This window comes from Choloepus didactylus, chromosome 7 (genome assembly GCF_015220235.1).
Source record: "Choloepus didactylus isolate mChoDid1 chromosome 7, mChoDid1.pri, whole genome shotgun sequence".
Taxonomy (NCBI): Eukaryota; Metazoa; Chordata; class Mammalia; order Pilosa; family Megalonychidae; genus Choloepus; species Choloepus didactylus.
Window position 1 is genome coordinate 150,020,317 of NC_051313.1, and position 12,201 is coordinate 150,032,517.

At 35.1% G+C, this 12,201-nt stretch overlaps 1 protein-coding gene across 5 annotated transcripts in view; it reads right to left on the minus strand.

Moving 5' to 3' along the window:
• Positions 1–516: 516 nt before the first annotated feature.
• PRPF4B (pre-mRNA processing factor 4B) overlaps positions 517–12,201 on the minus strand; it is a 39,449-nt gene continuing 27,764 nt past the window's right edge. Inside the window, exons 11-20 of one of the 5 annotated variants that reach the window (XM_037843210.1) lie at positions 10,980–11,133; positions 8,297–8,411; positions 7,551–7,702; positions 6,150–6,236; positions 4,848–5,125; positions 4,384–4,515; positions 3,824–3,869; positions 3,217–3,303; positions 2,448–3,014; positions 517–702 (exon numbers count right to left, since the gene is read on the minus strand). In XM_037843210.1, coding sequence (XP_037699138.1) covers positions 4,922–5,125; positions 6,150–6,236; positions 7,551–7,702; positions 8,297–8,411; positions 10,980–11,133 — 712 coding nt within the window. In that variant the 3' untranslated portion in view covers positions 517–702; positions 2,448–3,014; positions 3,217–3,303; ... (1 more) ...; positions 4,384–4,515; positions 4,848–4,921. Of the gene's footprint in view, positions 703–2,447; positions 3,015–3,216; positions 3,304–3,823; positions 3,870–4,383; positions 5,126–6,149; positions 6,237–7,550; positions 7,703–8,296; positions 8,412–10,979; positions 11,134–12,201 lie in introns of all 5 variants that reach the window. The other 4 variants (XM_037843207.1, XM_037843209.1, XM_037843211.1 and 1 more) reach the window with 4 other exon arrangements.

The window sequence follows — 12,201 nt, forward strand, 5'->3', positions numbered from 1 at the left end:
AGCTTTCTCATATTTAATAAGAGAAGTACATGCATAGTCATTTAGATAGTTTATAACATCCTCTGCATCACCCCATCCTGCATTTGAGTTCTACTCCACTACTTTCCCCTAAATGTAATGAAATACGATTTCATGACCTTTCTGTCAGTCACTTAAGATAGCAAAAAGTGGGAAGACTGAGGAAAAGAGCTCAAGAGGCTTCGCTTCTATTCTGAACCAATTCATTTAAATAATCACAAAGGAGTTATCTCATTACTTAACTACTTCCTTTCACACACAGTCCCCCTCCTTTGAGATTCATAGGGCACATCAGAAGTCTTCTGGAAAGTTTTTATGTAAAGATACTTATTGAACTTCACTTAACTCAGTGGTTCCCAACCATATTGAGCACAGAATAGTTTCCAGCACATCTGTTATCAGTGAAAAGCATCTGAGAAACACTGTTAAGAAATGTTTTAACTTAAAACTAAATGTAAAATACCAAACTCAAGACAAGGAAAAAACAAGGAGACAATATGATAACAAGAAGCATATTTTATTACATTTCTCAGTAAGCTGACTGGGCACATTTGCTGTTAAAATGAAAGTTACAATTCAAATGATACCATGAACAATTAGGATATATATTGAGTATTTTCACAGATCAGCTCCCATATCTTGATCACTAAATGGAAAGGTTCTTCAGAAGAACAGTCCCTTACCCTACATATAGAAGGAAAAGAAAAATTAAGAAAAGGATGCCATGACATCTATGAAAATAACTGCAAAACATTTTTAAGTGAATTTAGTGTACATTATTGACATGTAAAAAAACAAATGAGTTTGTAGTGAACATTTCTATAAGGAGGACATTCCATCTAGGAGGAGCAACGATCAAATTCATGTTGAAAATTTATGCTGGAAACTAGGGTACTATGAAGAAGGAAATCCACATTCACGAAGCCCATGTTAAATGTCTTTATAACTAAAGGAGGGAAATTTGCAAATCTGAACACCTAGCTTCTTTCCCATCTCTTGACATTGAAAAGGGCATCTCTTAGCTGCTGCATGGCCCAAATTTTATTCTATGTGATTCTTCTGTTTCATGTTGGGGATTTTATTTCTAGCTACATAGCTACAGTTCTGCTTACAAATGATGATAAGCAGGGTAAGAGGAATGCAAATATGGAACAAAACTGAACATTTCACTACCTCTACCATATACCATAAAACATTACATAAATGTTATTATAAAAATGCTTTGTGTGCTTTTGTTAGGAAAAAAGTGGTAATTGCAATGGCAAGTAAGGTAAAAATTATATTATTTTAAAACAAATTATTTTGAGAGAAATAAGTAGAGTGAAATGAGATAGCCACTGGGAAGAATAAACAGGACGTGACTAACCAGGATAATTTAAGGTTGAAAACGAAAACTGGAAGTGTCTTAAATTTTATAAGATACCCCCCGCCCCCTCAAGACTGGAAAATTACAATTTAATTTCCAATTAACCTATAAAAATGAAGACAACCCAGAGAACAGTGTTTAAAATGTATTTGTTTTCTAGACCTCAACTATTGTCCTAACTGTAGAAGGAACTATGATATCTTTGAGGGCTATGACCTAAGACTTGTAGAAACCCTGAAGTCAAAGAATCACTTTATATAATTTTGCCATAAAACATAATAAAGCAAAAACTTCATGAGAACTTCTTGTATTTGAAAACTATGCAACTATTCTGTAACACAAAAGCAGACTTGTTAAGAAGGATCATTCATTAGATGACCTCAATCTAACAGAGGTCTCAGAGAGCTCCAAATTTGTGCCCTAGCAAAATTACAAATTCTAATAAAGCCACAGACTGTTTGCAGGGTTCCTTTCAAATAGATAAATCTAGGAATGCTAAATTTGGAAACACCAAAGATCTACACTACATATCTAAAATACATACAGTATTTTCTCATTTTAAGAAAAGCCGACAATGGCTCTGGATATTTTGTCTATTTCAAGATCATGACTGGAGCAACTAAAGGGCAAGCTGGCACAGTACTAAGTTGAACAGTATCCTTAATATTCCAGTTACTATTATTTTGTATCTGCAAGGAGATATGATACCTAAAACTGAAGACTACTTTTAGCTGTGTGCATTTTGGCGTCTGCTGGTTTTCTAATAATCCTTAAGAACGAATTTCAACAACCATGTGTTATTTGGCTATCCAAGAGCCTTTTCTATCACTAAATTTTACCACTGCTGCTTTTGTAGGGGAGGGAATGAGGGGAAGAGGAAGCATGAGAAAACAAGCACTTGACAGATGAACACCACAACAGCACCGCTATTCTAAGTACCAAATAAAACATTAATGAAGGCCAAATCATAATGCTGAAAATTAAAAAATTAGACAAAAACTAAATGGAGGAGCTTTCTTTCTTTCTTTCTTTTTTTTTTTTTAATCTTTTATAGGACAGAAACCTTAGCTCATGTCTTCTGGTTGTCATCATCTTCCACTGAGCTGCACCTAAAACACAAAGAACAAGTAACAAGCAACTTTGTTTTCTAAAGAATATGTAACAGTTTTGAAGGCATAAGATGAACTGTTTCTAGCGGGAGTTAAATTACTTAAATAAATAATTATATAAAATGAAGCCATGAAAATCCCAGAAGCATCAAAACTATTTCAAGTGGAAATAGCTTCAGCAGACTTGAATATGCAGCATGTTCTTACCAAAATAAGGTAAATAATGGTGGGAAAATCACTACTCATTTCATTAAGGTAGAAAAGCTGCACTTGTGATGCCTTCTTTAAAAGGCTTCACTCTACCTGAAGTTGAAAATCACCTTGCATTTTATTTTATTATGTCTAAACCATGAAGAGACGGGCTGTAGGTTCATAGTTGGCATATTTTATCACCTATCACCTTCCTGGCTGTAGTTCATCTCATGTCTTTAAATGGAGCACAACCCACCAGAAGAATGCTGCTATTGTGATTTTCCATTCTTGAATGCACCAAAATGTGCATGCTTGTTGTAATTAGGTGCCTGGGTGAATAAAAAAATCCCATTTACAATTTAAAATATTATTTAAACCCCTAAAATCTGATTATTTTCCCAGCATTAACTGCCCAAACAGAAAAGATTCCATACTTTTTTGAAAATTCTCTCCTGCCACATTAAAAACACTAATCCCTCTGTGTTTTAAACTGTTGCTAAATGTTTATCTACACATGCTGTCAGAAATAACCTTGTTAAGAAGGTGAAGCTGGTGTCTCAGCAAATCACACCCCTTGGAGAAGTCGGTGAATGGCCTGTGCCCCGTTTTCCTTTTTCTCTTTTCCGCACCATCAAAAGGAAAAGTGAGAAAATAGCAGAAACATTAGTTAAATCCTGAAATATACCCCATAACCTACAGGAATAATCTCACTATACTGAATGCTGACAATATTTGTAGGATTTTTTTCGATGAAATACTTAGGATCCTAATCATTAATAAAACGATAAACTTCAGGCTAGAGTTTACATCTCTAACAAGTAATACTTTTAATTAAAGATTTAAAGGAAAAACGAATGGCTGCTTTTTAACTACTTATGGATTACCTGACTTACCAGCACTGAAGACAAAAATTTTTAAAAATGGCTACAAATGCCTTGTTCACAAAAGACTTTATTATCTAATGATGCATACTGAAAACATACAGAAATCTGCATGGTCCACTTTACATGCAGTAGAACAATCTTCACTTTACAATAAGTGAGTGTCAACTGTTTTATGCAATAGACAACACTTTAAAGTCACATTCTTAATGAAAAGCTTCATTTACAAAAGAAATAAAAGGTAAAGAAGCAATTACCGCTTTTAAAAAGCAGCTGCTTTGTTCAAGAGTGGAAGGTTTATGCCTGTATTGAAAGACAACATGATCACAAATAATGAAAACAATGAACAAATGAAAAAACACTTTTACCATAAAGCAGTACACTTTTAAAATGACATACAAATAGTTAAAAATTTCATTATGTTGTCTATCTAACCTTTAAATATGAGGACTTTCAGAATTAGGCCTCAACATTTGTAATTAGTAAATGAAAACTACACATTGTTTCTATGTCACTAAGAACTGTATTTAACAAAATGTATATAAAGTCTATAGCAAGTCGATTTAAAAAAATTAAAGTTAATAAGAAACAGTACACTGAAGGCGCTCTATCCATCAAGCGCATCCTCCTCAAATTTTAAATGTGATGAACAAAACAGAAGTTGTAACTATGCCACAGCTGCAAATGCCAAAAAATAAAACAAGATCAATTATCACACATGCAGGGAATTCTGCTACAAAGCTAATATCCCTCCTTTGTCAATTGTTTCAGTAAAGTAACATCTTAAAACACCAGTGATGTTGATGGTTTAGCTTACCTTCAGTGTACTGAATGCTGTACACAACCTGCTTTAAAAGGAGACCGTCCCTGCAGGCAGGCTCAAGAAGGAACAGACCCCTTTCGGCACTGACTACACCAAGGGCATGCTGCTGTGGCCTGCACACACAACCTAGGAAAACGTGAATATAAACAGCATTTATGCTGGCCATTTTATCTGAAGACCAAAATGAAGCCAAGTCTGCTAAAAACAAATCAACCACCCAGTATTACTATGCATTTTATAACAGGTGCTTTTGTCTTTTATGTGAACTGCAACCATATACATTAGCACTGTAATTCTGTGCAGTCTTGGCAATTAAAAGCGCTCTACAGTTCTGAAATTTCACGTAAGACACAAAACAGATTAACTAACATTTCTAAAAGAAATATCACCCTTGGCGTTAAATCAAATATATCATGCTTCCTCAAATTTGCTGGAGAAATATTTATAAGTTTATATACATTAATAAACTGCTGTGAAATTTCTTCAGTCTTTGTATTTAATTACTCAAACCCTTGGAGCTTCTTTATCTCGTTTAAATTTTTTCCTGGATGAAGGCATGCTGTAGGGCCTGGTTGATACTAATTCGCTTAGCGGGGTCCAACATTAGGATCTGGTCCAACAAGTCCTTCAGCTGGTGAACTTTTTTACGCTGGTCTTCGGGAAGTCGCTGGCACCCAATCAGGTCAGCCAACAGGTCCTTAGTTGGATTAATGGTGCTCATGACAGTAACTTTCTCCTAAGGATAATTTTAAAACGTACATCTCTAAATAAGTTATTATGGATAGCTTGACTTTTGTCTATCAAAAGTATTATGAATCTTTTATCAATATCAGTATCATCATCCTTATTCATTTAAAACCTTGACATGGTTTTCTCTACTTACGTCTTTTCAAGAAGCAATAAAAAATTTAAATGGAAGAGGTCAACCTCAAATTAGATACGACAGATTTTTCACATCATAATTCTATAATTTTGTAAAAAGATCAAAATGACAACAGAAAGAAATTCTGTGATATTAAAAAACAGTTAAAGCAATGAAAACTAATCAACAGCACCACTTGCTGTCTGAACTGTACTTTCCCTCCCCTGAAGGGGTTTACACTCTAGTGGATGAGAAAGACATGACAACTGGCCAATACAATGGCGTATTACTAAGTGCTTTGACAAAGCCAGAGACTGATAATATAACGGGGCAAAATAAGGTCATTACTTCAAAGTGGAGGTTTTAGGAAGGCTCATCAGAAGGCGGTTATTTCAGCTGAAGCCTGATGAGATGGTACAGGTGACTTCAGAGCTCAGGGAGGTCTGTGAGCAAAGGCACAGAGGTCTGAAACAGATCCCTATAGAAACCTGCCAAGTGTGGAAGCACATCGAAAGAGGAGGCTGCTGAAGCAGGTAGAGATCACGCATTGGAGGACTTAGTTTCTCATCTGAGGAAATTAAAAACCATGAACCTGTTTTCAGGAAGAGCACTCTGTGGTAGCAGGCTGTATGGAAGCAGGATGGGGGCCAGACCAAGATAATGATCCAAGGGGGAGATGAGAGGGACCTATATGTGACCTAAAATATAAAAAAGCCCTTCATCCTTTAAATAACATGACATGTTTTATTCAGGAATGGGCCAGCAGGAGAAAAGCAATTATTTTTAGTGCCTGTTTTGTTGCTGTTTTTCTTCTCTAATATTCACAGCTCCTAATACCACCTACTACTCAATTCATTAATGATAATCATTTAATGTAGCACACTTAAAACAAACTTACCCTCTCTGTAACTTTATCAACTTCTATGTACATGAAGTTGAGATTTTGATCAAAATGTTGGTCTTTGAATACACCTTTCCGAATCATCTAAGAAAAAAAAAATTGGAGTTTAAATTCTTATGAAAACAATCTGGCCTACTAACACTTTAATATATAACAAGTCACACAAATGTATTGTTTAGTCTCTCTGAGTTTGTGTTCCCACTTGTAGATAACCTCAGATTCCCTTGTTCTCAAGAGTTTAACATTTTTGGAAAAGCTGACACAAATTTAACATTTTTGGAAAAGCTGATACAAATGCTGCACCTCAACAACTAATAAGTGAAATTATATTTTCTCAGGCACTGATTTATACCAAATACATCAAGGTATGCTTTCACTATTCAAAATATGGAACTAAACACTTAAAATTTTTTATTCTTGGGAAAAATATTACACAAATCAGGGTCTTTTCTCTTGGCAGCCAGGAAACTTAATGACATTCTGCAAATTATGTTTCAATAGCCCTAATATGATACAGGTCAGACCTCATTAAAGCAAATACCAACACAGCTAATTTCTGTGTAACTTATTATAAACAAGTCCAACATAACAGAATTTGGACAGCATCCAAAAACCCTAACGATTTCTGACCTATAGGGAGAAAAATCTATAAATCTCTCAGAAATTCAATCAGCTAAAATTTTAAACTGCTAAGATATGGCCCCCAGACTGATACTACAGAAGAATTAGGGTGGGTTTTATGTTAGAAAGATCTCATATCAAGTGAGTTTTCTGGGTATGTTCCTGTCCCAAATAACCTCCAACCTTCAATAAACAGACTGCCAATGAATCCCTCTTATGATAGTCATCCATTCATTCTCTGACCACTAAGCATGTCCTTTCATCGAACTAACATGATTGCATCTTTTTCCATTCTAGCTCCCATACACACCCAACACTCTTACCACTAAGGGTATACTCCCAAGAAAAATGCTGCGTCTCTGCCCTCACTGAATAACAAATGAAACGAGGACAATAATACAGAAAAGTCACATACATGGTGCTTAACAAATACATGCTACTGAATTCTCCCTTCCCCAATTCCAATTCTACCCTAAATCTCAGGGCCCTAACCTTCTGCTTAATTCAAGAGGATAAGAGGTATAAAGGAAAACACAAAGACAGACTTTACAGGGGAAAAGAAGTGTTCGTTTAGTGAAGCTCTCTTTTGCTAGCTCTTGGCTAACCACTAATTTTAAGACCAGAAACGGAAAAGGTGCTAAGTAATCATGGTAGTCATCTACTGTCTCTCCCAAATTTTTGTGTTATAGCCACTAGTGGTCAAGTTTTAGCAGTCCATCAGTGTATCAGAAATCATTACGAAGACCAGGAAAAGATAAGCTCATGCTAATATCTTACCTTATTTGGCATCTTTCCTTTGAGATCCATGGCGAGCTTCAACATATGGTTATTGGTCTTGCCAGGGAATAAGATTTTTCCAGTATAGAGTTCATACAAGGTACAACCTACAGACCACATATCTATACCATAGTCATAGCTTTTACCTATAACTGAAAACAAAATGAAGTTTTAATATATGAGAATAAAAACAAACAATTAATTACTTCTATTAATGGGGGACTAACTTAGCTTGGGCTATAATCACAATCTTAATAGCTCACTTTGGTAATTAGTTTCATGTTCTTTCCCACTAACTCTTAACAGAGACCCTTAAAAACCTTTAAAAAAAATGGGGGAGAGGTGGGATTGAAGTGGCAGAAATAAGAAAATGTGTATTTCTTCTGTTTTTTTCATTTCACCTTTGGAGGAGGTGCTAATCAGCCTCAACAAAGGCAACAGGAAGAGAAAAAACAAAGGTCCCATATAATCCACAAATATGATAATCAGACCTTGAATAACCAAGAGCAGTCTTCTAAAGTCGAGGATTTTCCACAATTGTTTTGCTACTCTTGCCCGACATGATCAAGCCTCCTGTCACAACTACCATCATTCCAACTGAGGAGGATGAACTTGCTATGGTTCCCTTCCTCATGAATGAGCTCGTGCAGCTGCTGAAGTGTGATGGAAAACAGTACTTAGAAATTAAATATGCTGTTTCCACCGCATAGGATGGCCCAGACCAAGGAGCATGTTAAGAAACTTACTGATTTCAGGAGCCCGATAAAATCTACTGACAAGATAGGGCGTTATGTCATTGTCTGCAACATGAGACGCTGACCCAAAATCACAGAGCTTTAAAATAGTTTTTGATTCATTGACCTGCAAAACATTTTAACAAGGAAATTTAATTCAAGACAAGAATTAAAAAAAAAACAAACAAAAACTAAAAATAATAGGTTTTGAGAAGTTACATTAATTCCAATACTGAGAACAAAGTCACTCATTTTAAGATTCCTTTTCTATTTATTTTTGTAAATCAATTTCCTCATTATGAAAACTTAAAGCTATTATTAGACACTTGACTACAATTAGTAAAAAAAAAGTTTTTCAGTCAGATACCAAGTTAACCTAATTTTAACAAACACCATTTTAAAAAAGGTAGGGAAGAGAAAAATCTCAATGAAACAAAGCACCTTCTAAAAATTCTCAGAAGACCTGAATAAAGTCAAGTTACTACTTCAAGGAACATGAAGGCACTCATTAAGAAGAGGTCAGACTTCCCACTGCCAGAAAATTATCATGGCGAGGAAAGCAGGAGGATGATTCAGGTTAAATTCTAACAAAATCGAAATAAAAGCATTCTTCATCCGAAGCTGCTAGACCATCCCAAATTTAGCAACTAAGTCTAAAAACTATTAAATCCCTTAAATATAAAAAAGATATTAGTCAAGAAAATGTTAAGTATATTTGGCAAAACTGGTAAATATGAACTCTACATTAGTCTTTGGCTTCTTTGTTCCTTTGTAAATACTTCAACATACACAGTAACAGTGACATCTGCTGAGAAAGGCTGGAGGTGCTCCCGTGACTGCTGCCACTCATGACTCAGAAGCATGTGCAGGTTTAACAAGTGAAGGAAATTCACATTCCAGAGTCCCTTCCCCCCTTCAAAAGAGACACACACAAATTTCGAGTTGGGACTTGAACTTGGCCTACTGTTACCACCCCGAAGAAATACAACACTTTCAGTAGCCCATAGCATTCTCTACTGGGATATCATAAAGCTTGGTCACTATTACAGATTGGTCTATTACGATGAAATCCACAAAATGAAGCTAATAACAAATGATTATTTTAACTGCAATGTCAGTAATCATTCTCATTCTGGGGATCAGGAAAACAGATCTCTTAAAACAGAAAAGTATAAGATGCATTGGGTTACTTAAGCAACTGAAGCGATGCAGTTTCAACACCTAGAGAAAATCCCAAGATCATTTTAAAAGGAGAGACTCAATTAGTGGAACTCTTGGGCTGGCTACAATGTCTTAAATGTATCCACTCTCGTATGCATCTTATAGCGCTATACAACTTCTATCCCTTCCAGGATGAATGTGCTACTGCTACCACACTGGTGGCTGAAAACATGGGCTAAGCATTTTGGATTTTTCTTAGCAGATATCAGCTCCATGTATCCTCTGAGGTTCATTTTTCTCTTCCTAAGGATGAAGAGAAAACATCCAGTTCCTGAAATCCATGTGAAAACCTGTACAAAATTACTAACTCAAGGAAAAAATGAGGTTTAAAAATAGGAGCTTTTAAGATACTGGTAGATGTCTTATTTCTTAACCTCCACAGTAGTTATACTGCATAATTACCTTTTAAACTGTACATGTGTTTTATGTATTTTTTGATATGCATGACACATTTCATAGTTAAAGAAAAAGAAAAAATTGAGGTAAAATCAATTTGCCAGGCAATTCTACAATTCATTTACAATGTACTACCATTTCAAAATTACTCATCTCCTCTAAGCCCAAGATATATTAGCTATACAATACCATGTAAACTCAGACCACATATAAGAAAATGAAATGTCTCATCACTAATGTGGTCTGGAGATAATCTCTAAGATATTTTAAAATATCATCAAATTTGAATGAGATCACAATCTTTCAAATTTATTTTGTCATCACTCAAACAGTTCACAATAAAGGACATCTTATGTACTTGGCTTTTTCTAAAGTCTCGCCTAAACATTAACTATAGGAGAGTAGATGTAAGCTACCTGCTTTTTTAAAAATGACACGTGGAACATGCTCCTGGAAGCTGTGAACAACACAGCCCAGGATGAAAACATACTGGGGCCTAGGAGGTGGGTGAAGGTAACTTGCAGATAAATCATACAGCTGTCATGACTCACGACATATATTTTCAAATTTCTACAACAAACTATGTGAAATCTGCATGTTACTATACCAGAAGTTATTAGTAGGCAAGATTTCAAAAGATATCTTTGAATATAATACCTAACCACAGTTTTACTATGAGTACCCAGGAGCCATAGCTCCTACAGTAATAAAAAATAAGGGAAAAGCGTTACTCTGGATAGATTTAGACTCAATTCCAAACATCTGCTTAAGAGAAGGTAATCCCCTGAAATGTCCCTCCATCTATAAAAGAAGTGTGAACATGTGCTACATTTTTTTTAATAACAGAGAAAACTCATCATTGCTATGTTAGCGCATGCTTGGGGTTTATATATACTCTAAATCTATCAAGCAAATGAAAAATAATAGGACAATGGAATATTTCCTTTTCTAGAGAATTTCATGGCTCGATTAACAAAAAAGTAAAAATTGGTAGTCTTTCATAACGGGTAATTGATATACTGAAATTATATATATTAACTTTCATATTGCAATAAGAAAGTTCAGTTGTTTGACTTACCAGGATATTGTCTGGCTTGATATCTGCATGGAGGATATTGCATCTTTTAAGGAGTTTCAATGCCAAGAACAACTGCTGACTATAGGATCTTACAGCTTTAATATGAAGACCAACATCCTTACCATATTTTTTTAACACCTCTCGTAAATTCATACTTTTAGGAGAGAAAGAAAAAAAAACAATTAACATTAGGGGATAGAATGCAATATGGAAATACAGAAGGCAAAAACAAAACAACAAAACCAGTTCACAAATAAAATAAGAATAAATCTAAAGTATGATTTACAATGAAAATGTTCTGTCAAAGAGCCTGCCAAATGCTGGACAAATTATTCTACACTGACATGAGAACATACATAATATGCTCTCATACATACCTAAACACAATTTCCCAATGAAACTTCTAAAATTAATAGAAGGGAAGATATGTACGGTAAAACTCCTAGTCTGACTTTAGAATGGGGTTACATTTGAAGACATAATAATGAAGCCCTATTGACGAAGATCAAAATTAAATTTGTTTCCACTTCTTTCATCTTTTTTCTGGCTTACCCCTTCCTTTAAGTATTTAATTATCAAAGAATCTTTCTGCTGACTGCAGGCTACATAATTAGTGCTAGCACACAGAGTGCAATCAGTTAATGTCTGTATCTTAATGAATGCTAAGCAACTCTTAGCTAAAAGTTAAAAAAACAAAGCAAGGGGCAATGGGGAGTTAAGAAATGAGTGCAGGGTTTCTGTTTGGGGTAAAGGGAAATTTCTAGTAATGGATGGTGGGAAGGTGATAGCATTGCAACATTCTAAATGTGATTAATCCCACTAATGGAATGCTAGGGAAGGGGTGGAATGGGAAGAGTTAGGCTGTATATGTTTCCACAATTGGGGAAAAAAAAAAAAAAAAAAAAGACAGTCTAAATAGATAATGACAATTAAATGCCAAGGATGATCCTCAATGGGATCTGAAGATGGAGGAGAGGAGGCTCAAAGGGACACAGCTGGGACAAAAGAAAGAAAAAGGAAATACAGAATGTAAGCTTTGTATCAATGTTGAATTTCTTGAACTTCTTAGCTGTGCTTAATGGGATTGCATAGAAGAATGTTCTTGTACATGGGAAATGTATATGTGAATTATATTGTTTGTTCAAGGATGTGTGCAGCTTGCTCTCATGTATTCAGAAGACAGAGCAATAGATGATGGATGATACGGAGGGAGGGAAAGAAA